The sequence below is a fragment of the Prosopis cineraria genome, unplaced genomic scaffold (genome assembly GCF_029017545.1).
Source record: "Prosopis cineraria cultivar Desert tree isolate PC_DT_omini unplaced genomic scaffold, ASM2901754v1 PC2, whole genome shotgun sequence".
NCBI classification, from domain to species: domain Eukaryota; kingdom Viridiplantae; phylum Streptophyta; class Magnoliopsida; order Fabales; family Fabaceae; genus Prosopis; species Prosopis cineraria.
The window spans coordinates 11,196,061-11,221,959 of record NW_026555333.1 but is presented as its reverse complement, the minus strand read 5'-3'; the positions used below and the strand labels follow the sequence as shown (position 1 = coordinate 11,221,959).

The window sequence follows — 25,899 nt, the reverse complement described above, 5'->3', positions numbered from 1 at the left end:
GAATATGTGTTCGAGTTCATGTGACTTATGGATCGGATTAATTTAATTATATTCTTGTTTCATGATCAAGAGGCTTAAGAATATATTAAATGATAACGATGAGAATATAGGAGATATTATACCTTTTACCAACCTATATAGCACATTATTAGAGATTTAGTTTTTGATAGATTTAAGATTTTTTTTCCCCTTCTGCTTCGTCGTTCGAGCTTTTATGACACACCTCTGGTCGCGTGATTTTAGAACAAATCATACCGATATAAAACTAAATAGTAAGAGAATCAAACTGTTCATAAACTATAAACAATACAAGTTATAAATAAGCATATATAGCAACAGTGATTATATTGCAGTCTCAGACAACTACCTTACGCATTTTGGTGCCATTCAAGTAAGAGACTAAACCTTTCATTTCTATCCTTCTCTACAACTACGATTACCATTTGATTTGTACTGCTGCTAAATGATTCATTATATTCTAGGTCATCTTCAGGAACTGCAAGTGCATCATTTTCTCATATATATTGACCCTGCCTAGTCGTTGTAATTGTTGGACGAATAGGATCATTTTCATCCTACACACACACACACACACACACAAATTGATTAATTACTTTTATATACTACGTCTTCTTAATTCAGGAATGAGGTCACTATCCTTCCTCTACTTCTTTTCTCAGTTCACCTAAAAGAATCTCAGGTGTTATTATTGCTTAATTATAACGGTGTATCACAGAGTGATGAGGCAGACGAGGGTTCCACCATTGTTTAATCCCATGAGCCTCTGTGAAACTCGTTGACGAAGCCTGATTGATGATCAACTCAGCAGAAGGAAGCAGATGCTGAGGCTGCGATTCTATATCCCATTTATTAGACATGAGCAAGCCCTTGATAGTATTCTGTGTACCCAACCTCTCCAGTGTTGCCGTTGCAGCACCCAGCTCGTACATCTTCATCCTCTGCTCAAAATACCAAATATAACCCGAACTAACATGGTCACTTGGATTCACGAACAAACAAGGCAGCCAATCAGCCAGCGCAGAAAATTCATCATAATCACCCTTGCGATTCTCGTGGCGCTGTGAATAAGCAATGAGCAGTGCTTTCACCGTAGTAGAAACCATGTGAATTCCTGTCCTCAGTTTCGGCTTGTTAATCCTCTCCAACACACCAGAAGAGGAGGGAGGGTTGAAAAGGTAGGCTGTGAGATGACAACCCAACCTAGCCGCCATGTTCTTGGCCGCGAGCAAGGCTATGGCTGAGCCTAAGGAGTGACCGGCGAGCCAGACATTATGAGCACCGCCGGCGACGGCCACCCAGTGTTGAACTCTGCCGACGGCACTGTTGAGCCGGTGGCTGTTGTGGAGGATGCCGAAGTAGGACTGGATGCTCAAGGAGATGTCTGTGGAGAGAGTTGGGGAAGTGAGCATCACTCCTCGGAAGGCGATGAGGTATTTAGGGGAATTGATGGCGAAGTTTCCGGGTTTGGAGTTGAGCTGGAAGACGGCTCCGAACACAGAATGGTCGGAGCTGTCTTGGATGGTTTCGATGAGACGAAAGCGGAAGGTCTCCCACCAGGGAAGAGCCTGAGCTTTGGGTCCGGCCCGGTTCAATCGGCGGTCGTTTTCAAGCACGTATACTCCTTGAACCACGCTTGCCAGGACGCACCTCCTGTGGCTTGCGTTATTCCTGCGTTATTCGTGCATGCATGAGAACTAACGAATATAATACTTTAAATTGTTGTTAATTGCTGTTAGTTCCGGTTTTATGTGGGGAGACACTTACTGGAGATAGCTAATAAACATACCAGTCAACGGATTTGAGATCGGCAGGCCCTGAAAGGTGGAAAATGTCGCCCGACTCCGGTATCATTTGATTCATTTCCGCTCCTATATGTCTCTGAAACCAATATAATATTATTAGTTTGATCCACCAATATGGTACAACGAAATTGAAACGATTTTGGATTTAAATGTGTGTGTGTGTGGGGCTTTGCTTGGGTGGATAAGGATGCATCTCAAGCAAAAATTAAGGAGTTTGAAGTCAAAAAGTGGACTCATTCGAAGCATAAATTCTTTTGTCAATAATTTTTCTTTTTGTGTCGGAAATGTAATTGAAGGAATAAATTCACGCAATTTGCGTTTGGTTTCGGTGCTTGATGAGTTAAGTGATGCACATTTTGTATTGTCCAAATTTTTAATCTGGAACATTCAAATTTCAGGATTTTATTTTTATATTTATTAAGATTTTATTTTATTTTACAACTTAAAAATTTTAAATTCAAAATGTTCAAAAATATTTAAATAGTTAATTTATAAAAATTATAAAAAAAATTAATATTAAATTGAACCAGAAATATATATTATTTAAATTAATGATAATATAAATTTACTAAAATTTAATAATTTTTTTATAATAAATATAAAATAAAAATATAAAAAAATTTAAAATTCAGACCACTCAAATTAAGAACGTGGGTGGTCCAAATTGCTCATGTGACGAGCATCAAAACCGGAGTCAACGAATTTTGTCTTACGTGATTAGATTCACGTCCCCTACAATACGTGTGCAAGGCCCTAGGCTGAGATTGGGCAACGTGAAGAAAAGTGTGAATATAATATTGAGAGGGGAGCAATAATAGAAGAAGGGAGGGGAAGGAAAAGTTTAACTTCTACCCTTTCTAAATTTTTTTAACCAAATTAGCAGATCCCCTCCCCCTAAACCCTTAGACCGAACGCACCCAAGAGTATTATTATGTTTAGCTGATTTGAAAATTAATAAAGCTGTTGATAATTAATTAAAGATCAATATTATGTTATTATATAAAGTTGGTAGAAAATCAAACTTTTCATGTATAAGTCATGTATACATGTGATGACTCCTATCAAATTTTATGAGAATTATACCTAAATCTCCAACAATATAATTAAATGATATAATGTCCATTGCAGTGATAGACCTGAGTCAATAAGTTTGTAGGGGAAAAACTATACCTACTATTATTTTTTAAAAAATATAAATAATTATAATTTAAAATATTAAAATTAAATAGGTTCGTGAGATTACCAAATTAAAGAACATGATATCATTGTTATTTTTTATATACCATAATTTTAGTTTAGAAACTTTATTTTATGATATAAGTTCTATGAATTTAATTTTCATAAATGTTGAAAAAATATACCGTAAATATACATGATCGAGTCAACTGAAAAATAGATATGGTTGAGATTTTGAAACGTTAAATAGACACGAATGAAATTTTTGTGTGAGGGGCAAAAGTTGTTATTATTATTATTATTATTTTCAAAAGAGGGGCGGCAAGAATAATTTATTAGGGCATCTGCGTGAAGTTTTCTCCTTCTTATAGTGTCAGAAAGTGCCTCCACTTTCTTTGCAGTAGGTCTATCATAGTGTCGTTCGTCTGCTGACAATTGAATATAACAAAATAAAAAAATAAAAAATAACTGTTAACTTTCTCATAATTTTTTAAAAAAGTTTATTGAAAAGTATGGATTTAAATAGTTATAAATTTAAAAATTTTAATTGTAAAAATAATATTTAAATTTTAAATATAATAATTAGTTTGTAATATAGATTCTTAATTATAACAGTTTGAATTGATATTTATAGTTTATTTTATAATTTTTTTTTTAAATTTACCTATCATTAATTTGTCTTTTTAAGACTTTGTTGTTATTCTTTTAAAAAAATATTTTGAATCAGATAGACTATATTAATATTCATTATATATGTCTCAAACAACATTACATATTAATAGATATTACTCTGCTTCAATTGGTGAAATTGACTAAAAGAATGTCTAGTTTCACATTAAAAATTATCAAAGTCATAGTTTTGGTGGAAACAAGTAACTACATGTTGCCGACAAAACCATGGTTTTGATAGTTTCTAAGATGAAGCCGACCATGTGTATATATATATATATATGTGCGCTAAACCTTGCAATTCTATCATTCTCCAATCTCCACAGCTACTGTACCCCTTGATTTGCACCACTATTTAGTGATTATTTATTCTAGGCCATCCCATGACCTACACGCGCATCGTTTTCACATTAACCTTAAGTCGTTATATAATTGTTGGACGAAGGACCATCCCCATCCTGTCTTATTGACACCTTTATAGACCGTCTTTTTAAATCATTTTAAGTGCAGTGAGGATAAAAATTGGGATGAAAAAGTAAGCTCACTATCATTCTTCCTCCATTTCTTTTGTCACTACTTCACCTGAAAATTTGTCAAGTTTTTATTACTTGAAATTAAACGGTATAGTACAGTGTGAGAAGGAAGACGGGGGTCCCTCCATTGTTTAATCCCATGAGCCACAGTGAAACACGACGACCGAGTCTGATTAAGGATCAACTCAGCAGAAGGAAAGAAGATGGCGAGGCTCCGATCCTATGTCCATCACATTTGACATGATCAAGCTCTTAAGAGTAAGCTTTGTAGCCAGATCCTCAAGTCTTGCAGCCCCGAGCTCGATCATCTTGATCCTCTGCTCAAAATACCCAACATAACCAGAACAAATAGGATCCCCTGGATTCACGAACAAACAAGGCATACCCAATCAGACAACGCACAAAATTCATCTTCCTTTTTATTACTCTCACGATTCTGGTGGTGTGCTATAAATAAACAGAAGGCCGAGTGAAGTGCTGTGGAGTGAAGCTGCTGGGGATGTCGGCTCTTGACGGGGTGGTATTGTCACGAGTCCCACATTGAGGAGCTTCACAAGTATTGTGGGGTTTATAATTGTGAGGGTCTCTCCCACCCAACAGGTTAGTTTTTTGGGATGGACTCTCTCTTTGAGTCTGTGCTCGTCACATTGGTGCTTTTATTGAGAACCCGATGTCACGGAAAGGCTACCAACGGAGAGTTCTGACCAGCAGAAGGCTGAGTGAAGTGCCATAGAGTGAAGCCGTCGGGGACGTCGGCTTTTGACGGGTGGTATTGTCACGGCTCCCACATCCTCACAAGTATTGTGGGGTTTATAAGTGTGAGGGACTCTTCCACCCAACAGGCTAGTCTTTTGGGACGGACTCTCCCTTTGAGCTTGTACTCGTTATATTGGTGCTTTCATTGAGAATTCAGTGTCATGGAAAGGGCTACCTATGGAGGGTTCTGACCAATAGAAGGCAGAGTGAAGTGTCGTGGAGTGAAGCCGCTGGAGACGTTGGCTCTTGACAGGGTGGCATTGTCACGAGTCCCACATCGAGGAGCCTCACAAGTATTGTGAGGTTTATAAGTGTGAAGGTTCTCCCACCCAACAAGCTAGTCTTTTAGGATGGGCTCTCCTTTTGGGCTTGTGCTCATCACATTATGTCACAACTACAAGCCATCTAGGTAGAACTCACCCCTAAAAGGCGCCTCGTAAGGGGAAGGTGCCCAGCTGACTTATAAACCACATTCCATCAATATGGCCTCCCAATGTGGGACTCATAACATAGCCCAACCCTTAAGAGCTGACGTCCGCAACGGCTCACACTCTACGACGCTTCACTTGGCCTTCGGCCGGTTAGCCTCTCCGTGGATAACCCTTTCCACGAACGACGACTCTTAACGAGAGCACCAATGTCACAAACACAAGTCATCTGGGTAGAACTCACCCACTCTCAAAAGGCGCCTCGTAAGGGAAGGGTGCTCAGCTGACTTATAAATTACATTCCATCAATGTGACCTCCTGATGTGGGACTCATAATAGAAGCAATGTGAATTCCTTGCCTCAGTTTTGGCTTGTTAATCCTCTCCAACATAGCAGAAGAGAGGGGAGGGTAGAAAAGGTGGGTGGGTCGGTAGATGACAACCCGACTTAGCCATGTCCTTGGCCGCGAGCAAGACTATTGCTGAGCCTAAGGAGTGACCGGTGACCCAGACGTTAGGAGCACCGCCCGAGGCGCTACCCAGCGTTGAACTCTATCGACGGCGAGGTGGAGCCGGGGGCTGTTGTGGAGGATGCCGAAGTAGGACTGGACGCTTAAGTAGACGTCTGTGGGGAGAGTGGGGCGAGTCAGTATCATTCCTCGGAAGGCGATGATGTATTTGGGGTTGCCGAATTTGGAGTTAATGAGTTGGAGGACGGCTCCGATGACGGACTCGTGGCGGATCTCGATGAGCCGAAAGTGGAAGGAGTCTCAACAGGGTAAGGCCAGGGAATTGGGTCCGGCCCTGTTCATTTCGAGAACATATGCCCCTCGCACCAAGCTTTGCCAGGACGCACCTTCTGTGGTTTGCGTTATTCCTGCTTTAATGAATGCATGAGAACCAATAAATATAGCGCCTTACTCTTATGAGAATAGTTTTTATTTATTTTTAAATATATTTGATAACTTATTTTTAAAAAATGTTTTGAGAAACAAAAAAATAAAATATTATTTTAAAAAATAGAACAACAAAAACATCTTTTAAATATTCTGAAAAACAAGAGAGAATAAAAAAATATTTATTTTTATTTTTTTTATCCAAACTATAAAACATCAATTTTTAAAATAAAAAATAAAAAAAATTCAAATAAACCCTTAAATTGTTATCGCCATTAGTTTGAGTTTTACGTGACAAGAGATTAATTTGGAGATCATGATGAACAGACCAGTCAACGGATTTGAGATAAACATGTCCTGAAAGGTAGAAAATGTGAGACTCAGGTGCCATTTCCGGATCTTCTCTGCAAATTGTCTTTGTTTGATCGGTCAATGTGGTACAACAAGTTTGAAATATTCTCGGTCAATTATATAGAAATTTGTTTGGGGAAAATGATGAATGTCGAGGAATATTATGAGTCGTTTAAAGTCGAAAATTGAGTTCCATAAGCATAAATTCCTTCTATCTATATTTTATGGTTTGATCGAATTGTAACCGAAGGAATGAATTCTATCTCACTCTTACGTGACATGCACGTCATGGATAAACGCTCATGTGCAAGTTTTTGGAAAAGCAGAGTCGTCGTGAAGAAGGGTCATAGCTTTGGCCCTCTATGGCGATCGATCGATTGCATATTAATATTGAAAATACCGTGCGTGTGTAGAATTGTGCATTTTTTTTTTTTTTTTGGATAAACAGAATTGTGGTTTTCTCGAAAGGTGATTATCTGTGTGCATTGCCAGGGAATGAAAATGGATGGTCTTATATATTTATATTGTTTTTGGTGTTACTTGGTAATCTGAATCCAACAACAAACGCTTTAATTTGAACATGATGAACAATGATGACTTCTCTGCTGCTCTCACATTCTCTGTCCCCTGCCTATTTCCACCAGACACCCTTGCGGGTTAGAGCATAGTTCACTAACAGTAACCAGCAAGCCACTAGATTGCAAAGCAATATAATTTATTTGTTACACTCTATATAGAATATATATATATATATATATATAATATCTGATGTCAATATTCTCAACATTATGGTATTAAATCTCCTACCCGACATCTTCGCCCTACGTCCAGCTCTCTACCATCCATATTATGAAACTTGGTTTTTCTTTGATGGTATATCAATAGATTTGGGCTTTCAATCCTAGGAATCAAAGTCATTCTCTTTTATCCTGATGGCATATAATTTGGGATTGGTGTGAGAAGAACTCATGCTTTGCTGGCCTATTTGGAGAAGGAGAAACCAATGGGATATATCTTCGTATGTGCCTCTCCTTTTAGAGTATCTGAGAGACTGAGACCTCCGTAGGCTTATTTGTGTCCTGGCCTTTCTTTTTCTCTGTTATTTAGGAAAAAAAAAAAAAAAGCTAAGCATAATCTGCTACTCCAGAAGCAATAACAACCTATATACAACATTGACAGGCATCATCTTTTGGATTTTGAACTATTTTAGGTTAATTGTCTTCAAGCATATTGGACGCCCTCTCATTTTACGTCGGCGTGATGATCCCTAATCTCAAAGTGAACGTTGGGCTAAAATCAGGTGGCAGGTTTCCACGAGTCTATGAAACCCATTCAATTTGCGAGCATGATATAGGTCATTACAGGTCATCAGGCTTTTAAGTGTCCTTCTTTTGTTTTGGGCCAAGGCCTTTAACTATCTTAAATTAGGTGGATTGGATGGATATTTTACATGAAATTCTAAAAATAATAACTAAATAAATAAATATGTTGCTGCAACTTTTTTTTTAAAAAAAAATATTTTATCGTAATCTGCCAGCCACGTTGTGGATTTGGAAATCCTGCATTATTGAGCACTTCAACCAGAGTAACCAGAAGCGATCCACACAAACACTACAAGCCGCTCACATCCCCTCACACAAAACGCACACAAACTCTACTCATGTCTACACCCAACACCCACGTAGGTTTGCTGCCACGACAACACATATGAACGATTAATAAGCAGTGATGATAAAGTATTGATGTCAGTTTTTAGGATTAATCCGAATCTCATCTAATCCACTTTTGTCCGCGAACCTGGTCCGCTGCTGAACCTGGAAGTAGTCCCTGTACTTGATGTTCTTGAACAATGGCTCCTCTTTCTGCACCAGCCCCGTCGCCGGACCTATCTCCTTCTCCAAGTCTGGTCCATTCACCAGCACCAGACTTATCCTTGTGTCCTTGTTGTTCAACACTGCACGGTGCAAGATGCTCTTGTACCTCCCATTGCTCACCGCCTAATCCATCAAGAATCAATGTTTGCCCATACATGAAGTGAATCTATATACAGAAAAGTGTGCCTTGTGTGTGTAGACATTTAGGACATGAGGAATGGGAATGACCTCGAGTTGATCTCCAGTGTTGACGATGAGGCAGCTGGGAAGAGGATCCACGCTGATCCACCTGCCGTCGTGCTTGACCTGGAGGCCTCCGATTCCGTTCTGGTAGAGAAGGGTGAGGAGGCCGTGATCGGAGTGAGGAGGCATGCCCAGGGCAAGGTCTGGCTCAGGGCAAGGAGGGTAGAGGTTGACGGCGAAGATCTGCAAACCAGAGTCGAAACCAGTGGACTCCACGAGGGCCTCGGGCTCTAATTCCAAGCTCTCCGATATCCCTTGCAGCAAAGTCCTCGCTATCGCCCTGATCTTCCCGCTATAATCATAAGCAACCTCCCTGTAGAAACAGGATGGATTATACGAAGGCCAATCCGAGAAGCAGAGAAAACAAAGAGACGATGAACTTACTTGAAACCGGGGGTTTGTTGGGGAAATTGAATTCTGGAAGCGTGATGACCTTGAGGTAATCTCTCCAGTAATGAACCTTCTCTACTTGAGGGTGGAAGCTGGTGCCATGTCGTATGGGAGAAAAGGGACCCCTATCGGCGAATTCCTTCTTTTCCTCGACCGGCAAGTTATGGAATTCGTGAGCCTTGTTCATCACCTCCGCCATCAGCTTCTCCGAAATCCCATGATTCGTGAGCTGCCACAATTCCCACATTGTTAATTATACCTGAAACAAAACCGAAAGCGCCATGCTTAGAAAACAGGGGTGCATTGGAATTTTAGGAGTTTACCATGAAAAAGCCCCATTCGGCGCAGGCCTTGCCGAGTTGGGTGACGGCGTCGGCGTGGAGCAGGGGGTCGTCGGAAGTAAGGAGTAAGAAATCGATGACGGGGATGGAAGAAGCGAGCTCGTCGGCAACGTCGTCTCGGGGTTCAACGATAGAGTAGTAGGAGGAAGGGATGGGAGAGAGTCCATTGGAATCGGCGAAGGATTTAATACTGCCGATGTCGGAGGCGTGAAGCTTGGGAGGTTCCGATGAGGACATGGAGGAAGTGGCCGCTGGAGGCATGGGGATAAGATGGGTCAAATAAGAGGGAGTGATTATTGAATGAATGAGTGAAATGGAGGGAAAGGATATAATTATAGATAGACAAACTAATAATTGGAAGGTATGGGGGAAGAAGAAGACGGCGATGAGGATAAGCAACTCTTTATGAAGACCAGAGAGTAAGTTGGAGAAAAATAAAAACAGAGATGGGGTCTGAGTCACCAAGGGACATCTACAACTTGTCTTGTTCTTCATGAAGAGGAAGGCACCATCCATCTGCACAAATGCCCGTAAACTTAAAAAAAAAAAAAAAGTATTATGTGGTTCGGTTATTAGTAATTTAATAACTAATAATTGTTGCTATTAGATTAACGGGGGCTATCTGAATTGATCAGAATCTATTGCATCCATGTACTGCGCTCTTTTGTAATGTATTCATGCGTTTGGATGGATGAAAATTTAGATTTAAATTTATATTGGATCAAATTTTTTATTTTAATATGAAAAAAAATTATGAATTTATATTTGATTTAAATTCAAATTTATTTCTTGTTATGTTTGATTTGTAATTTTAAATTTATTCTATACCTTATTTATTTAAAATTTTAATCACTTTAAATATATCATCCTCTTCACATTTTCATTATTAATATTTATATGACTCTAGTATCTTTTTTTATTTTTATTTTTATCTTTTGTTAATTGAAAAAAAATGTTCAGATAAGTGTTTTGAATTTAAATAATTTTAAAATTGTTCATATTTTTTGTTTTTAAAAATACTAAAAACAAAAAATTGATGCAGGACGGAGAGAAAAGAAGAGAAAATCGATAGAAAGATGACTGAAAGAGAATTAGGAAGAAAGAAAACCTCGTGGTGGATAAATAATAGCAATTCATCTTCAATGAAAAGACAAATACCAAGCAAACGTTTTTAGCTAGCACTTGAGTTTTTATTGAAATAAAAATACTTAACACGTACAAATTCAAGAAGGGCGTAGAACCTTGCCGTCATCACGGTGGAACGTTCTGCTGGGCCATAAAAGCCCATGTTGTGATTGCCCAATGCGTTAAAAACCTCTTATTGTTGTCCAGAAAGATGTCAATGTCCACTGCAAGCTTCACAGTTCACACATGTGGTGGCATGAGTGTACGACGTGTCCCGAAAACAAGGATTTGCAGTTACAATCCTGGGATAATGGAACTGCCCGTGCCCGATAATACCAACTGAGAGAGTGATAGTTGGTAAAATAATGAATTGAGTTAATATCGGTTGAGATCCTGATATTTTTTTTAATGTAAGTTAAAAATATCAATCTAAATTATTATAAATTTAATTTTTAATTATAGATAAATATTTAGATATTAAATATAATTTTTAAATTAAAAAATTAATTTATAATTATAATTATTTAAATTAATATTTATAATTCATTTTATAAAAAAATTTGTCAAGAATTTAACTGACATTTGTAACACACCAATTTTTTTTATAATTTAACTCAATCATAGTTAGGTTACAGCCACTCAACACATTTTATATCAATAATTTTAATATAAAAATATTTTATAATTGGCTTCAACTCACACAATACAACATTTCAGTTAAATTTTTACCTCCCACATGCCCTTAGGTTAAATTACATTTGTCCATCCTTATACTCCCAACAAGTAAACTAAATCACATTTATCCATCCCTATATTCCCAACAAGTAAAATAAATAATTTAGTCAAATTTCAAAACAAGCCAGTGATTTGGCCTCATAAGCATGCCATTTTAATCAATTCAAAGTAAATCAAATATTAAAATTACAGTCATCCAAAGTGTACCAAAATAAAAATAGTTTGAAAGACATGATTATATTTATATATTTATATAATTGTCAATAAACAAAAAGTCCTAATATTGGTAATATAAAACATTATAAATCATAAATTAAATACCCAAAGAGACAGTGAATCTATGCCACTAAGCCTCTGGGACTCCTTCACGTGTCACTCGTGGCTCTTCTCCTGAAAATTATCAACCACATAATGAGACTCAAAAGTCCCAGCAACCAAAGCCAATTTATGATAGTGTATACAAACAGTTAAGTGTGTGCTTATTAAGTAAAAATAAAAAATAATATAATTTTAACAAATATAAGAAATATTACAATACACACAAACAACCATCCTTATATCCCTCCATTAACCTCGAGCCGTAGCCTTCACTCGGTGCTAAATTACTCGATCAAAAGTAGATTAGCCCGAGCCCTTGCAAGCCACCTATTGAGCTTCAATAGGGGCGTATCACATGGCACATAAATACAACAACAACAGCAAGTCTCCCAACACCTCTCACAATAATCAAACAAATTCATAATAATATTGCACAATTATACAATATTATAAAATTCACAATTTTCTCAATAATCACCCAATTAACATGAAGTAACACTAATCACAAATTAAAAGCATGGTTACCTCGTGGCTTTTTTAATAAATTATTCCTTACAAATTTCTCTCCCATCACAATCTTCACCAACAACACAATTTACAAATAACATATTATTTATAAATATTAGTTTTAATTATTAAATTAATAAAATAATTCTAATAATAGAATTAAAAATATAACATAATTCCTAATCTCAATCTTAATACAAATCTAGAGTTAATATTATTAAGTAAAATTTTTAATTCCTCTTTTACTCATCAATAAACATTAATAATCTAAAAATTAACTTCTAAACTAATTTCTATTATCAAAATTTTTTTTTATTTCATAAATTCACATCTAAAATACTCAAAAATTGAAAATTGAGTCTCAAGCTTAGAATAATAATCCTATAGCCATAATAATTCATTTCTCATCCTAAATAATCATCTAAACCTCAATAAATCAACATATATTTTCATATTTAATAAAAATATAGTTTAGGATTTGATCCTTAAGCCACAAATTCAAAGATTATCAATAAATTTATACTCTAAAATATTTATTGTACTACTAACAACTTCAAAAATTAAATTTATTCAACATAAATTCATATCTCTTCCAAATCCTAAATTTTCTACCACTACAAAATCAAAAATCAAAGAAAAAAGATGGCTGAGAACAAATTCTAAATCACTTACTTAGTCTTGAAAAATTTAAAATCACACCCTAAATATCCTATTAAAAATTTTTACCTTAAAAATTCAGATCTTTTGCACCGGCGACTCGCATTCTCTCTGCCTCAACTCGCGCACAGGAAAAGAATTGAAGAAATGAAAGAAAATAGGTGAGTTTTTATAAAAATTTAGTAGGTTCTACATTTTTTTTTATTTTTTCTTTCCTCCCTCTTTTTTTTTTATTATTATGAAATGATTGTGCGCTGAAAGTCTTTTGTTCTCCTCCTCTTTTTTTTTTAATTTATTAATATATATATTTGTACATTATACTGTGCGAGCAAAACGTCCACCTCCTCATTTTTTTTATTTCTATAATATTTCATTTCTCAATTTCTCTCTTTATTATATTTCTCTTTCTTCTTTCTGAATAATAATAATTTTTAAAATCTTAACTTAAAATTATATCCTAAGTTAGATTTAATAATTATCTTTTACTAATTTATTTATCTCTAAATATTTTTTAAAATTTCTATTAACTCAAATTAACTATTAAAATTTAAATTGAGATGTTACAACGTTAATTTACTATTTTCAAAACTAACTGTCATTCTTTTCATAACACCCACGTTGCAAAGGATGTGAAGAGAAAAATAAGAAAAAAACAAGAGGGAGAAGAAATTAGAAGAAAATAACATGTGAGATGTACATATTTTCTCCTCACTTTTCTTTTTAAATATGGAGAGATTTTGAGAAGAAAACTTAATTTTTTTAAATTTACTCACTGCACTTTTTGCTCTCACCCGTTTCTTATTATATGAAATTAATAATTTTTTTTCTCTAATTTTTTCTCTCTCAACTAAACATAGAAAGAAAAAAATTATATTTCTTTACTGTTTTTTTCTCCTTATTTTTTCTGCTCTCATTTTCTTTTCTTTCTCTTTTTCCCTATTTTCTGTTGTTAACCAAGCAGTAGTGTAAGAGATAACTTTCAGATATCACGGGCGTCCACTATCGTAGCCTTCCCTTCAAAATTCCCGATGCCATACGAGTACGGCACGTTCTAGTCAATTCAGATTAATTGAGTCCACAGTTAAGAGGATTATTAATTTAACGCTCAAAATATTGCGTAACTTAACGGAATTCGGACTACTCCAATTATAGATATAGTAGGATATTAGGAGAATAATTGGAAATCTTTTTCGGGGAAAAAAAAAGCCCGGAAAGAGAAGGGCAAAGCATAAGAGGAGGAGAAAAGGAGAACAGCTTAGTTGTGAGCTGCGAGTGCTAATTGGACAAAGAGAAAGTCTGGTTAAAAAAAAAAAAAAAGGGTTGGAGAAAGAAAAAGAGAGCAACTAACAAGAAATCTGAAAGCGAAAAAGGCGGGCCGTACAATCTATTATGAATTTTTATAATTACAATATAAAGCATATTTTTATAAATTTTATTTAGTTTAAAGTATAAAATATTAAATAATTTTTATATTTACATTTTCAATTATACTCTTTCTTTATTTATTATTATTTTTAAAAAATATATATTAAAATTTTAATTATTATTATTAAGACTTTTATATAAAATATTTAATGAAAGTATAAATAAAAAAATGAGAATATTTTTTAAAAATTTAAAATTTTAGTTAATATCATTCATAAATTGTGAATTAATTAATCATAATTTATATTGTGGTACAGAGTAATATTTTGCTTTGATTTAAAATCCTCTGTTTCTAATTATTGACCATTTCAACCAAGAAGCAGGGGCTATCCATTCAAGATACAACAATAAAACCCCGGTCGCAAACTCAAGTCCCAGCCACGCCCAACATTCCCATGATGTTGAACACATGTTCGCGGGAAGTGGCAGCGATGACATGCATCAGTTTTGAGGATTAGTCCGAACCCTATCCAATCTGCTCGTGTCGTCCAACTTCGTCATTTGCTGAACCTTGAAGAAGTAGTCCCTGTACTTGATGTTCTTGTACATTACTGGCTCCTCTCTCCCCACCAGCTCCGGCGCCGGTCCTATCTCCTTCTCCAGGTTTGGTCCGTTCGCCACCACTATACTCATCCTCGTGTCTTTGTTGTTCAGTACCGCCCGGTGCCAGATGCTCTTGTACCTCCCGTTGCTCACCGCCTAATTCATTCATCACAATCACTACTAAACTCGCACGAGCGCGCATTTGCATCAACTAACTATAAAAAGAGTGGTTTAATTTGTGAATGAAGGTATAAGAAGAGACCTCAAGTTGATCTGCAGTGTTGACAATGAAGCAGTTTGGGAGAGGATCGACGTTGACCCACCTGCCGTCGTGCTTGACCTGGAGGCCTCCGATTCCATTCTGGTAGAGGAGGGTGAGGAGGCCGTGATCGGTGTGAGGAGGCATGCCCAGGGCAAGGTCCGGCTGAGGGCAAGGAGGGTACAGGTTGACTGCGAAGATCTGCAAACCAGAATCAAAACCAGTGGACTCCACGAGGGCCTCGGGTTCTAATCCCAAGCTCTCCGATATCCCTTGCAGCAAAGTCCTCGCCACCGCCCTGATCTTCCTGACATAATCATATGCAACGTCCCTATAGAAACAGAGCGGATTATACAAAGGCCAATCCGAGAAGCAGAGAAAACAGGGAGTGGAAGAGTTTACTTGAAACCAGGGGGTTTGTGGGGGAAATTGAATTCTGGGAGGGTGATGACCTTGAGGTAATCTCTCCAGAAATGAAACAGCTCTGCTTCAGGGTAGAAGCTGGTGCCATGCCGGATGGGTGCCAAGGGACCCTTGTCCGCGAATTCCTTCTTTTCCTCTACGGACAAGTTATGGAATTCTTGAGACTTGTCCATCACTTCCCCCATCAGCTTCTCCGAGATTCCATGACCTGTGAGCTGTCACAATTCACACATGTTGTTCACCCCCAACAAACCTGAACCCAGTTTTAGAAAACAGAAAATGTGCTTAAAGTTACTGGTTTGACTAATATAAAGACCAAGTGAGTAACGCCTTAGAACATAATTAATTAATATTAATTAATTTTCTTATAAGCTCTTGACCAAGTCGATCCCGGGAATAGAGCATTGTGGATCTATGAAGCACATACTTCCAACAAAAAATAAATAAACATATACTCCCTCCCTCTGTTATAAAATATAAAATATTTTTATTCAAATCTCATTCTTCAATAAAGTTGTTGCCTACTTTCAAACTAATCATATCTTTTCATATTTACCCTCTATTAAACACCCTATAATAAATATAAAATCACTATCAATATGTGCACTTTTGAAAAAAAAGACAATGATTATACCTCAAAAGATTAAAAATATCTTACATTTTTTAATATTTAATTTTTTAAAAAATATCTTATATTTTTAAACGGAAGGAGTACACATCATATATATATTGAATATATATCCAATAGGAAAATCATAGAATACTTGGTATGGCATATGATATTCTAACTTTTGTATTATAATTTTTTAAATGAAATTTTTTATATTACTAAAAAACTAGAAAAAATTATTATTTTGGTTGACAAATATATTTACATTACTTTAGATATTCTTATTCAAATGTTAAGATGCATATACCTGCTTCATGAGAAATACTTAAATAGTTGAGTGCGATGCAATTAAAATAATTCAAGTTATCTAAATAAAATCTTATGTAATATTTTTTAATTAATTTTATTTTAATATAATAGAATACATAATTAATTTTTTATCTTTTTTTCTCTCTATTATTATTAACATCAAAATTAATTTATATTTAATATTATTTAAATATCATATATTTATTGAACATATAAATAATATGATTCATCCAATCTATTTATATATTTCTCCCTATATCATATTGTGTAAAAATATATATTATAAATATTCGCTATTCTAAAATTTTGAAAATTGTCATCGTGGACTAGCTTAATCTATCTTCGACTTAACAATTGATTAAACTAATGTACAATCTATAAAATATTCCAACAGATAATAGACAGGAAGTTTACCATGAAAAAGCCCCATTCGGCGCAGGCCTTGCCGAGCTGGTTGACGGCATCGGCGTGGAGCAGAGGGTCGTCGGAAGTGAGGAGAGAGAAATCGACGATGGGGAAGGAGGAAGCAAGCTCGTCTGCGACGTCGTCTCGGGGTTCAACGATGGAGTGGTAGGAGGAAGGGATGGGGGAGGATCCATTGGACTCGGAGAAGGCTTTGATGCTTCCGATGTCGGAGGCGTGAAGCTTCGGAGGTTGCAACGAGGAATTGGTAGATGTGGCTGCTGGAGCCATGTGCATATGATGGATCCGAAATCGGAGTGAATGATTATTGTAGTGAGTGAAGAGGAAGGTAGAAAGGATATAAATAAGTAAATATATAAATAAATTATTGGGGATAGGAGAAGAAAAATTCGATAAGGACAAGAGAGGAAGTAGGGCAATAAGAAGAAAAACGGATCAACGACGATCAGGTTTGACAATGAGAAGTAGTTGGCATCAGAGGATGGCACGACCGCACGATTGATCTGGAATGGGCCTCCACAAATACAACAGTTTGCGTGGCACCCTTTCTTTGGGCCAACAAACATCATGCCTTTCCGGTTTCCTGGAGACACTGCAAAGAAAGTACCAAGTCAACAAGGAGGTGCGCCCAAGCAAAAATGCCCTGAAAAAGTATTCCTTTCAATTTTAATTTCAGTTTCATTTCATTTACAAGTTACAACTTAAAAAATTTATTTAATTTTATTTATAAATTATAATATATTTTTTTCATTTAAAAATATAAAATATTTTTTAAAAAATTTAATATTAAAAAATATGAATTATTTTTAATCTTTTAAAATATAATTATTATTTTTTTAAAGTGTCTCTATTGATGACGACTTTATATTTATTATAAAATATTTAATGAGAGTAAATATGAAAAAATAATGTTAGTTTAAAAGTAGATAACTACTTTATTAAGGAGTGAGATTCGATTAAAAATATCTTACAATTTTAAACAAGGAAAGTAATTTTTAAATAATGCATGCTTAAAAATTATTTTTTACGAAAAAACATGACATCATTTTTAAATTTATTATACAGGGACATATTTAAAATTTCATTCGCTTTTATTTTTTATATTTTGTTACATTAATATTAATAAAATTAATAAAAATAATTTATAAAAAAGATTGGAGAAGTGCATCAGATATTGCCAAATTCGGTCAAAAAAAAAATTATCAGATATTGCCAAAAGTGGAGGTGCGGGGAATCGAACCCCGTGCCTCTCGCATGCGAAGCGAGCGCTCTACCATATGAGCTACACCCCCATCTTGCTGTATGTTATCTACTTATTCTAAATTCTAAATCTTTCTATCGGTCAAAAGTTTATTTCTGGTTCTGGTGCCGCTAAAAGAAAGGCAGATCAGTTAGCATATGGGTTTGTACCTAACCTAAAAATTTGGGCAACAAGAGTCCCAGTTCCCGCTTGACGGGTAAAACAAGAGAAGCTGGCAACTTGGATCACAGAGAAATTAAATACAGAATCAATGTTTCTGTGCTTGGGCGTTTGCAGAAATATAACGTCGATGGGAGACTAGAGTGGCAGACTGCAGTGAATGAGTCAAAAGCAAAGCAAAACCAACTGTTCCTACATCATCCACCGTTTTCTCATGCTTGTTCAATTTTATGGATCTGTGAGTGAGCCTCGAGGCGATATAAATACAGAAATTGTTGCAGAGAAATAAGAAGCTATGGGTAGCAGAGACGGCCAGGCAGTGAGTCCAGGATCGAGGATGTTCCACGCTCCTGGCTTCGACTGTTATGTAATTGCAGTCATGGGGGTGAAGAAAAGAATCCATCTTCAACTCATCAAACAAGGATTATCCAATACTCTGCTCAACCATCCCAGGTTCTGCAGTAATATGGTACGCACCATTTTCTTACTTATTCTCAGTGTGTTTTCGGGGGCTTCTTTTTTTTTTTTTTGACTTTGTTTTCACTCTAGGATTCGCCAAAAAAAAAAAAGTTGTATTAGACCATGAAATTTATTTTAATCCCTTCAGGAGCTGTTTTTAGTCAAAAGTTATGTAGTTGTTATTGGAATGAATTTTATACATATATGTGTGTGTATAATACATAACACAATTTAAGACCATTTCCATAGCAGATTAATGCCTTTAATTTTGTTTTTTTTTATGATAATTAATTAATACTCGATTAGTTGATTTTATAACATTATTTATTTAATTATCTTGTTGAAGTTATATTATTTATTAACTATGGGTCCCTTTTCTAGCTTTAAAAAGCGGGCAAACGAAAGGAAACAAAGATCAAATGGGGCCTGAACAATCCCTACGAATTGATTTTGCATTTTAAGTTACACTAACACTGAGATTTTCAAGTTTCAAATATAACGATGAGATTTCAGGTATCATGTGTTGGCGTCCTGTTTTGTTTGGGACAGGTAAAGGAGGGTAGGAAATGGAGATGGAATCCAACTACAGTGAACTTAGAGGACCACGTCATAGTTCCCGAAATAGATTCCTACCTTGAGTTTGCTGATCCGGACCGATTCCTCGAAGACTACGTTTCTAACGTTACAAAAACTCCATTAGACATGTCGAAGCCTCTGTGGGAAATGCACTTCCTCAACCTGAAAACCTCCGAAGCAGAGGCTGTCTGCGTCATGCGAGTCCACCATTCCTTGGGAGATGGTGCCTCTCTCATGTCGCTTCTTCTTGCCGCGTCTCGCAAAGCCTCCGACTCACTTGCCCTGCCAACTGTGCCTGTCCTTAAGAAAGCCACCTTGGACCGCCCTCCTTCCGGCTGGTGCTTATGGCGCTTCTTGCTGGTCTTATGGGGTATTGTGACGTTGCTTTGGAACACTCTGGTCGACTTGGCGATGTTTGCTTTGACCGTCTTGTTCCTCAGAGATTCAGATACCCCTCTGAAAGGTGCTCCTGGGATGGAGCTCAAAACGATGCGTTTCGTCCACCGGCACCTCAGTATGGATGACGTCAAGCTCGTCAAGACTGCTATGAAAATGGTATATATCTTCTATTATCCTCTGTCTCTCCTTTCGTTGATCTAATTTCTTATATATTTACGCATACACAGACACACATATATACAAATGCTCAAGCTCACGTCTTTGGTGTTTGAATTTTCTATTTTCTCGAATGGAGGATGTATAGACCATCAATGACGTTTTATTGGGAGTAACACTAGCTGGTTTGACTCGTTACTTGAATCGAGCATACGGTGAGTCTCCTTTTTTGTGTAATTATAAACTGTGAACTACTGGTTAACTGACACACGCACGCACGCTCAGGGTTCCGAATTAAAGGGTTAAAACTGAATGTGTATATACGCCAAAATGACGGAACAGGAGCTGAGGAAACAGGTGGAAAGCAAAGGCCAAACCATAATCATAACCTCAACAACATTCGGCTCAGGGCGACAATTATGGTCAACGTTCGACCAAGTGCAGGAATCCAGGTAACATGTCCTTATTCCCTGCTCGATCGCTCTTTCCTTTTATTCATACTTGAGGTAAGACGGAAAGAGAAGCATGGGTGAGTATATTGGACACACGCATGATGTAAACCAAGAAGATTGTTTTGAAGAGTATTGAGTGTGTGTGTGTGTGTAACAGGAGCTGGCAGATATGATGGGAGAGAGATCAAAGGCGAGATGGGGATGGGGTAATTGTTTAGGGTTCGTTGTTGTGCCTTTTGTCATTGCTTCTCAAGATGATCCTTTGCAATATCTTCGTCAAGCCAAAGCCATCATCGATCGCAAGAAGCACTCTCTGGAATCTATCTGCACTTTTTACTGTTCTAAATTGGTACTCAAATTTCTCGGAATCAAGGTATGTATCTATTAGACAAGTTAACTTGATCTCCACTTTATATATGTATATTTGAACTTGTGTTGGAGGAAACAGGTGGCTTCAGCTATAACAAGGAGAGTTTTCTTAAACACAACCATGGCCTTCTCTAACGTGGTTGGTCCCCTGGAAGAAATAAGCTCCTTTGGGCATCCTTTGGCCTACATTGCTCCCTCTACATACGGATACCCTCATGTCCGTATTCTTCTCTTTCAATTTTATTTACATGTTTAGTTTTATCACTCCCTACACTACATCCGTCGGTGTTGTTGTTCATTGTGTTCTGTTGCTGTTGCAGGCACTAACCATCCATTTCCAAAGCTATCATGAGAAGATGACTCTTTCTATGGCAGTGGATCCGAGTGCTATTCGTGATCCTCATCTTCTTTGCGATGACTTCCAACTATCCCTTGGACTCATCCGGGACGCTGTGAATAAAAATCTCGTCCCAGCTGCTGTCTAGGACCGCATATAAATTCTCTATAACTGTGATGTTTACATTTGTGATTTTATTATTATTATTATTGATTCTATTATTTAACCTTATTAAAAGTCGTGTTTTCATCACGAATAGGACCAAGCGACTGGGGAGTTTTCTTTTGGATCATTTCGATGATTTCTCCTCAAAGCTTAGGCTCAGTCAGTATCTTCCTATCATATTTGTCTTCTTTCCTGTAATTAAAAAAAAAAAAACAGATTTTCAAGAAAAAGGAGCCATAACGTGGGTAGGCGATACTTCTAAGCAAAGGATACTTCTATTAAAATCAACGAAGGAGTCCAGGAACAATAGGAAAAAACAACAAATTAAAAGCAGGAAATTAAAAAACAAAAAAAAAAAAACGAAGGTGGTTAGGCGATGACTCCCCATGTCTGCTGATTTGATATATTTATAAGAGTTATTTGGGTAGTCGTCGTTGAATTTTACGTGAAATTTGTTAAATGATCAACAAATAATTGAGCTTGGACATTTAGGAGACATGCAGTGGTATGTAATTTCACTAGCGTTTTGTGTTATTTATAGGATCAACAGAGCCAATGGAAAAGCGACAAAGAGAAAAGCTGATTTAAAAAGTTAAAATTCAAAAAAAGACACCCTATGATAAAATTGCACATGGCATCGTACTAAGGTGAAGTGTCAGCTTGGATAATCTTTTTAATTAATTTTAAAAGTTAAAACTATGATTTTATAAAAATATGTTCAAACATTTAGATGTTAAAATTAATTATGTATTTAAAATTATATTTTTTTAAAAATATCCTAACACCCATTATATATGCAAAAATCAATTTAACCCAAAATTATGTTTTTTTTAATATCCAAACATCTCTATATATTTTAAAATCAATTATAAACCCAAAAATATTATTTATGAAATAATTTATATAATTTTTGAATAAATTTTTTAAAAATTACAATTGAAAATATGAATTAAAAAGTATATGATAGTAGCTTATGAGATAGCCATGATTTTAAGTTTATAATTAATTTTAGCATGCATGAATATGTTTGGATATTTTTAAGAAAATTATGTTTTTAAGTTTATAATTGATTTTGAAATATATAATGAATGTTTGAATATTTTTTAAAAAACATGATTTTAGATTCATAATTAATTTTAATATGTATCAAGAATGTTTGGATATATTTTTACAAAATCATAATTTTACTTGATTTTTAATTCTACTTTTCAATTTTACTTTTTAATTCTGATTAAAATCAATCTTATTAATCAATTTTATAAATCAATTATACATCTCATAACATAATGAATTATATTTAAAATTAATCATGTTAACCAATTATATTCAATTGAAATTCACACACAATCGAAGGATGCTTGGGAAGGCTTAGATTCACCGAGTGATTGAGGATTCAAGCCAAAATCTCACTGATCAATTCATTCCTCTCCTTCTGGTTCGATTGTATATATCTTGCTTTGTGTAGAGTCATGTCTGGCTAAACTTTTTGTGTGCATCAGCAGCTTTTAATTTAATGGGATTTTGTTCTTTTTTTTCAAGTTTGCAAAGGAAAAGCCTTTTTTTTTTTGCCAGGATTTTGTCTTTGGTAAAAAAAAAAAAATAGAAGCCATCCTGGTTCAAAGAACGCAGACATGGACAGAGCTACATTTCTTTTGGGGGGGGGGGGTTTATTAGTTTTCATATTTTATGATCTGCACCCTCATCAAGTTATACTTTGTACCTTTATTTTGATATTTTAAATTTTAAACTCATTTGAGTCTTACTTTTTAGCCTAAATTTAAAAATTTTTTAAGTTAAAACCCAGTGAATATTAACCCATAATTTTACTATATTAAAAATCAATATTATTAATTAATCTTTAAAAAAATGGAAAAAAAATTAATTTAACTAAACCAAACCTTCATTGTCCTCATACCGAATACACTAGTAAGGACTAGTGTAAAAAAAAAAAGTTAATGAAAAAAAAGACTAATTAAGACTCATTAAATGCTTTTTGTTGACTTGCTACATTTGCAAGTTTGCAATTGAACGTTAACTTAAAAAAAGCAGAGAGAGAAAAATAAATGCATAAATAAAGAGAATTATTATATTTGGAAGAGACACTAAGGCTTTCCTTATGTCAAGAATCCTAACTCCACTACTCTCCATCTCAATATCCTAACTCCGCCATTATTTAAAAGTTACTTACAAATTGCCCACCGATAAAGTGATTATAGGTGCAGTGAGATTTGATTTCATGGTCTTATAGGTTAGTTAAATCTTTACTGGTCAGAATAAACTTTGTTGTTTTGTTTTGTTTTTTTTTTTGGGCCAAAATTGAAAAGGAAATGCTAAACGAAAATGGTGATATGAGGGCCTAAATGAAAGGGATTGAGTGGGAGAGATACGACAAAACGCCATTTTGGGATGCCACTTGTGGCCCATTTACACAAAGTCAAGCAGAATCCTAACTAATCGAATCGTGGGCCGATGGGCTTTGCCTGGAATGGCCCATTAAATAAAGTCCTCGCTGATTTATATGCAAAATCAGTTTAGTATCTGTTTAAATTTCAATTGAATATAATAAATTATAAAAATAATTAATTAAATAGTAATTATAATTATAATTAATTATATTATAATATAATATGTTTGGATACTATTTTTTTAAAATTAATTTAATAATAAACTTAAAAATGTTTGGATAATTTATTCAGACTTAATTTTAACTGTATAAATTACCATAAAAGACATTGCTTCTTAAAATTAAATTATTGATAAATTTATATTTAATATTATTAAAGTTGTTACATTATATTTAAAAAGTAAAATATATTATTTAAATTATATATCTAATTAATTAAAAATTTAAATTATATTAATATTTAAATTTATGTATATAAGTAAATCAATATATCTTAATTAAAATAAATTTCATAAAATAAAAATATTTAATTTTTAAATACTAAACATTAATTTTTATTAAGAAAAGGATAAAGAAGAGAAGAGAGTTTAGTTTTATCTGTGCTTTCTTATAATTTTTTTCTTGAGCTTTTTTTTTTATTTTTCTCAATACCTTTGCAAATTTAAACGCAGAAGCTCATTCTTTTAGCTTTAAAAAAAATCAATTTTTGCAAAAGTTGGTGTTTGGATGATTGAAGCAAAGATCAATTTTTTTCCCTCAAAAAAAACAATTATATGGCTATCCAAACACATATTTAGTCTCTCACTTTAACCCCGGGTTTTGGGGGGGGGAGTTTTCTTTGTCGCGGCATGAACTTGCCACATCCATGTATGTCTCTACTATATATTAATTCAGATGAGAATTGTACCCAAAAAAAAAAAACAAACAAACAAACAGACGAGAACAAACTTCCAAAAAGCCAATGATTTTTGCTTTACAGATGAAACTTTCTAGAATAAACCCGTTTTTTTTTTTGAAAAAAGTTTGACTCTATTTTATTTTGCGACTTGCATGATGGTTGCAGGGTGACACTAGATCAGGCGGCTTATTAGGCCTATTTTAAATCTAACCTGACCTCTTCAGTAAATAAGTTACATCAAGCTTATTTTCCCAAGTATGAGCTTGATAGACTAGCCTTTTAAATAAGTGTGTGGATTATATAATTATTATTTAATTAGTTAAAGTTAATATTTGATATATGAAATATATATTAAAATATTAAGTTATAGTTGTGCAGGCTTTAATAAGTCTGAAGCTTATTATTACTTAAAATATCTACTTTCTTAAATAGGTTTTTCGGTTAAATTTTAAATAGGTTTAAATTTAAATCATAAAAAAAAAATTATACATGCTCCAAGCTAGCTTATATCTCTGGTTTGCCATATAGACTCGTATGTATTTAACCAAAACTCGTGAGCTAGCTTTTGCCTTTACTTGCATGCATTGTTTTAAAGGTTGATCAGAATCCTGGATATTAAACTATTATTTTAATAGCATCCTAAATTCTAAATAAAAACTCATATTAATTTATAAATTTTAAGTAAATTATTCTCACTGTTAATCCATACAACAATAGCTAGCGTGCTGTGTGTCAAGAGGGGATTCATGCCCATCAACCTTTGATTGGGCCCCAAAAATTAAACACAATGGTTGTTATATGTAAATTAATAGTAGAGGTTAATTTGCTGTTTAGTAATAATTTAAGATCTAAGATGTTCATTTTAAGAGTTTAGAGTTCATATATACTATTTGAGTAACAATTTAGAATTCAAAATATTCATTAACTCTTGTTTTAACTTCGAAGTTATGTAGATAAGTTTTTTATAAGAAAATTATAAATAGATCCCACACAAGGAAATTAATTACTGCAAGGTCCATTGACAACTGAACTAAACTGCATTTAGTTCAGTTGTCAATGAACCTTACAGTAATTAATTCTTTTGTGTGAGACTTTAACATCATTCTCCCTTTTTCATAATGTTGGTAAAAAGAGTGCACGTGGCAATCACAGGAATGCATGTGGCCATTAATGCTTCGAGGATCATTTTCAGATGGCCCTTTCCACATAAAGGTAGATGGTACCTCCAAATTTGTCCTCTTCTTGGGTAAGCTTATATGCACCTTCCCAGTGGACTAGTATGTTAAGGGAGACAAGCTACCTCTTTCTCATATATGATATGGGCTTCCAAATGTTTAGTCCCATGAAAAATGTTAACCCCCTCCCCTTCCAAATAAGATATAAAAAGTGCACAATTATATGACACTTTATATTATTATGTCATTTTATCAAAATATATATAACATTTTTAT

The 25,899-nt window shown here is 34.8% G+C and overlaps 4 protein-coding genes and 1 non-coding gene across 8 annotated transcripts; 1 reads left to right on the top strand and 4 right to left on the bottom strand.

The window, feature by feature from the left end:
* Positions 1-329: 329 nt before the first annotated feature.
* LOC129297849 (GDSL esterase/lipase At4g10955-like) lies at positions 330-2,030 on the bottom strand. The gene is made up of 2 exons (XM_054936191.1): positions 1,808-2,030; positions 330-1,689 (listed from the first exon to the last, which is right to left on the bottom strand). Exons 1-2 carry the CDS (start codon positions 1,879-1,881, stop codon positions 714-716), a joined length of 1,050 nt encoding a protein of 349 aa, XP_054792166.1. The 5' UTR covers positions 1,882-2,030; the 3' UTR covers positions 330-713.
* A 6,115-nt stretch (positions 2,031-8,145) lies between these two features.
* On the bottom strand, positions 8,146-9,959 carry LOC129302071 (2-oxoglutarate-dependent dioxygenase 19-like). The gene is made up of 4 exons (XM_054940745.1): positions 9,462-9,959; positions 9,141-9,367; positions 8,734-9,070; positions 8,146-8,628 (listed from the first exon to the last, which is right to left on the bottom strand). Exons 1-4 carry the CDS (start codon positions 9,738-9,740, stop codon positions 8,377-8,379), a joined length of 1,095 nt encoding a protein of 364 aa, XP_054796720.1. The 5' UTR covers positions 9,741-9,959; the 3' UTR covers positions 8,146-8,376.
* A 4,493-nt stretch (positions 9,960-14,452) lies between these two features.
* On the bottom strand, positions 14,453-17,150 carry LOC129303550 (2-oxoglutarate-dependent dioxygenase 19-like). Its single transcript, XM_054942925.1, has 4 exons — positions 16,805-17,150; positions 15,451-15,686; positions 15,052-15,379; positions 14,453-14,945 (listed from the first exon to the last, which is right to left on the bottom strand). Exons 1-4 carry the CDS (start codon positions 17,087-17,089, stop codon positions 14,688-14,690), a joined length of 1,107 nt encoding a protein of 368 aa, XP_054798900.1. The 5' UTR covers positions 17,090-17,150; the 3' UTR covers positions 14,453-14,687.
* Positions 17,151-18,032: 882 nt separating this feature from the next.
* On the bottom strand, positions 18,033-18,105 carry TRNAA-CGC (transfer RNA alanine (anticodon CGC)). Its single transcript has one exon. It is a non-coding gene; the product is annotated as a tRNA-Ala (tRNA).
* An 80-nt stretch (positions 18,106-18,185) lies between these two features.
* On the top strand, positions 18,186-21,376 carry LOC129303323 (wax ester synthase/diacylglycerol acyltransferase 11-like). Of its 4 annotated transcripts, none has more exons than XM_054942567.1 (7): positions 18,186-18,702; positions 19,206-19,823; positions 19,972-20,038; positions 20,109-20,275; positions 20,433-20,648; positions 20,724-20,861; positions 20,965-21,376. In XM_054942567.1, exons 1-7 carry the CDS (start codon positions 18,529-18,531, stop codon positions 21,127-21,129), a joined length of 1,545 nt encoding a protein of 514 aa, XP_054798542.1. In that variant the 5' UTR covers positions 18,186-18,528; the 3' UTR covers positions 21,130-21,376. The 4 variants fall into 4 exon arrangements, with proteins under 4 accessions (XP_054798542.1, XP_054798544.1, XP_054798543.1 ...); XM_054942569.1 differs by having other exon boundaries at positions 18,187-18,702; positions 20,166-20,275; XM_054942568.1 differs by having other exon boundaries at positions 18,188-18,702; positions 19,242-19,823.
* Positions 21,377-25,899: the final 4,523 nt, after the last annotated feature.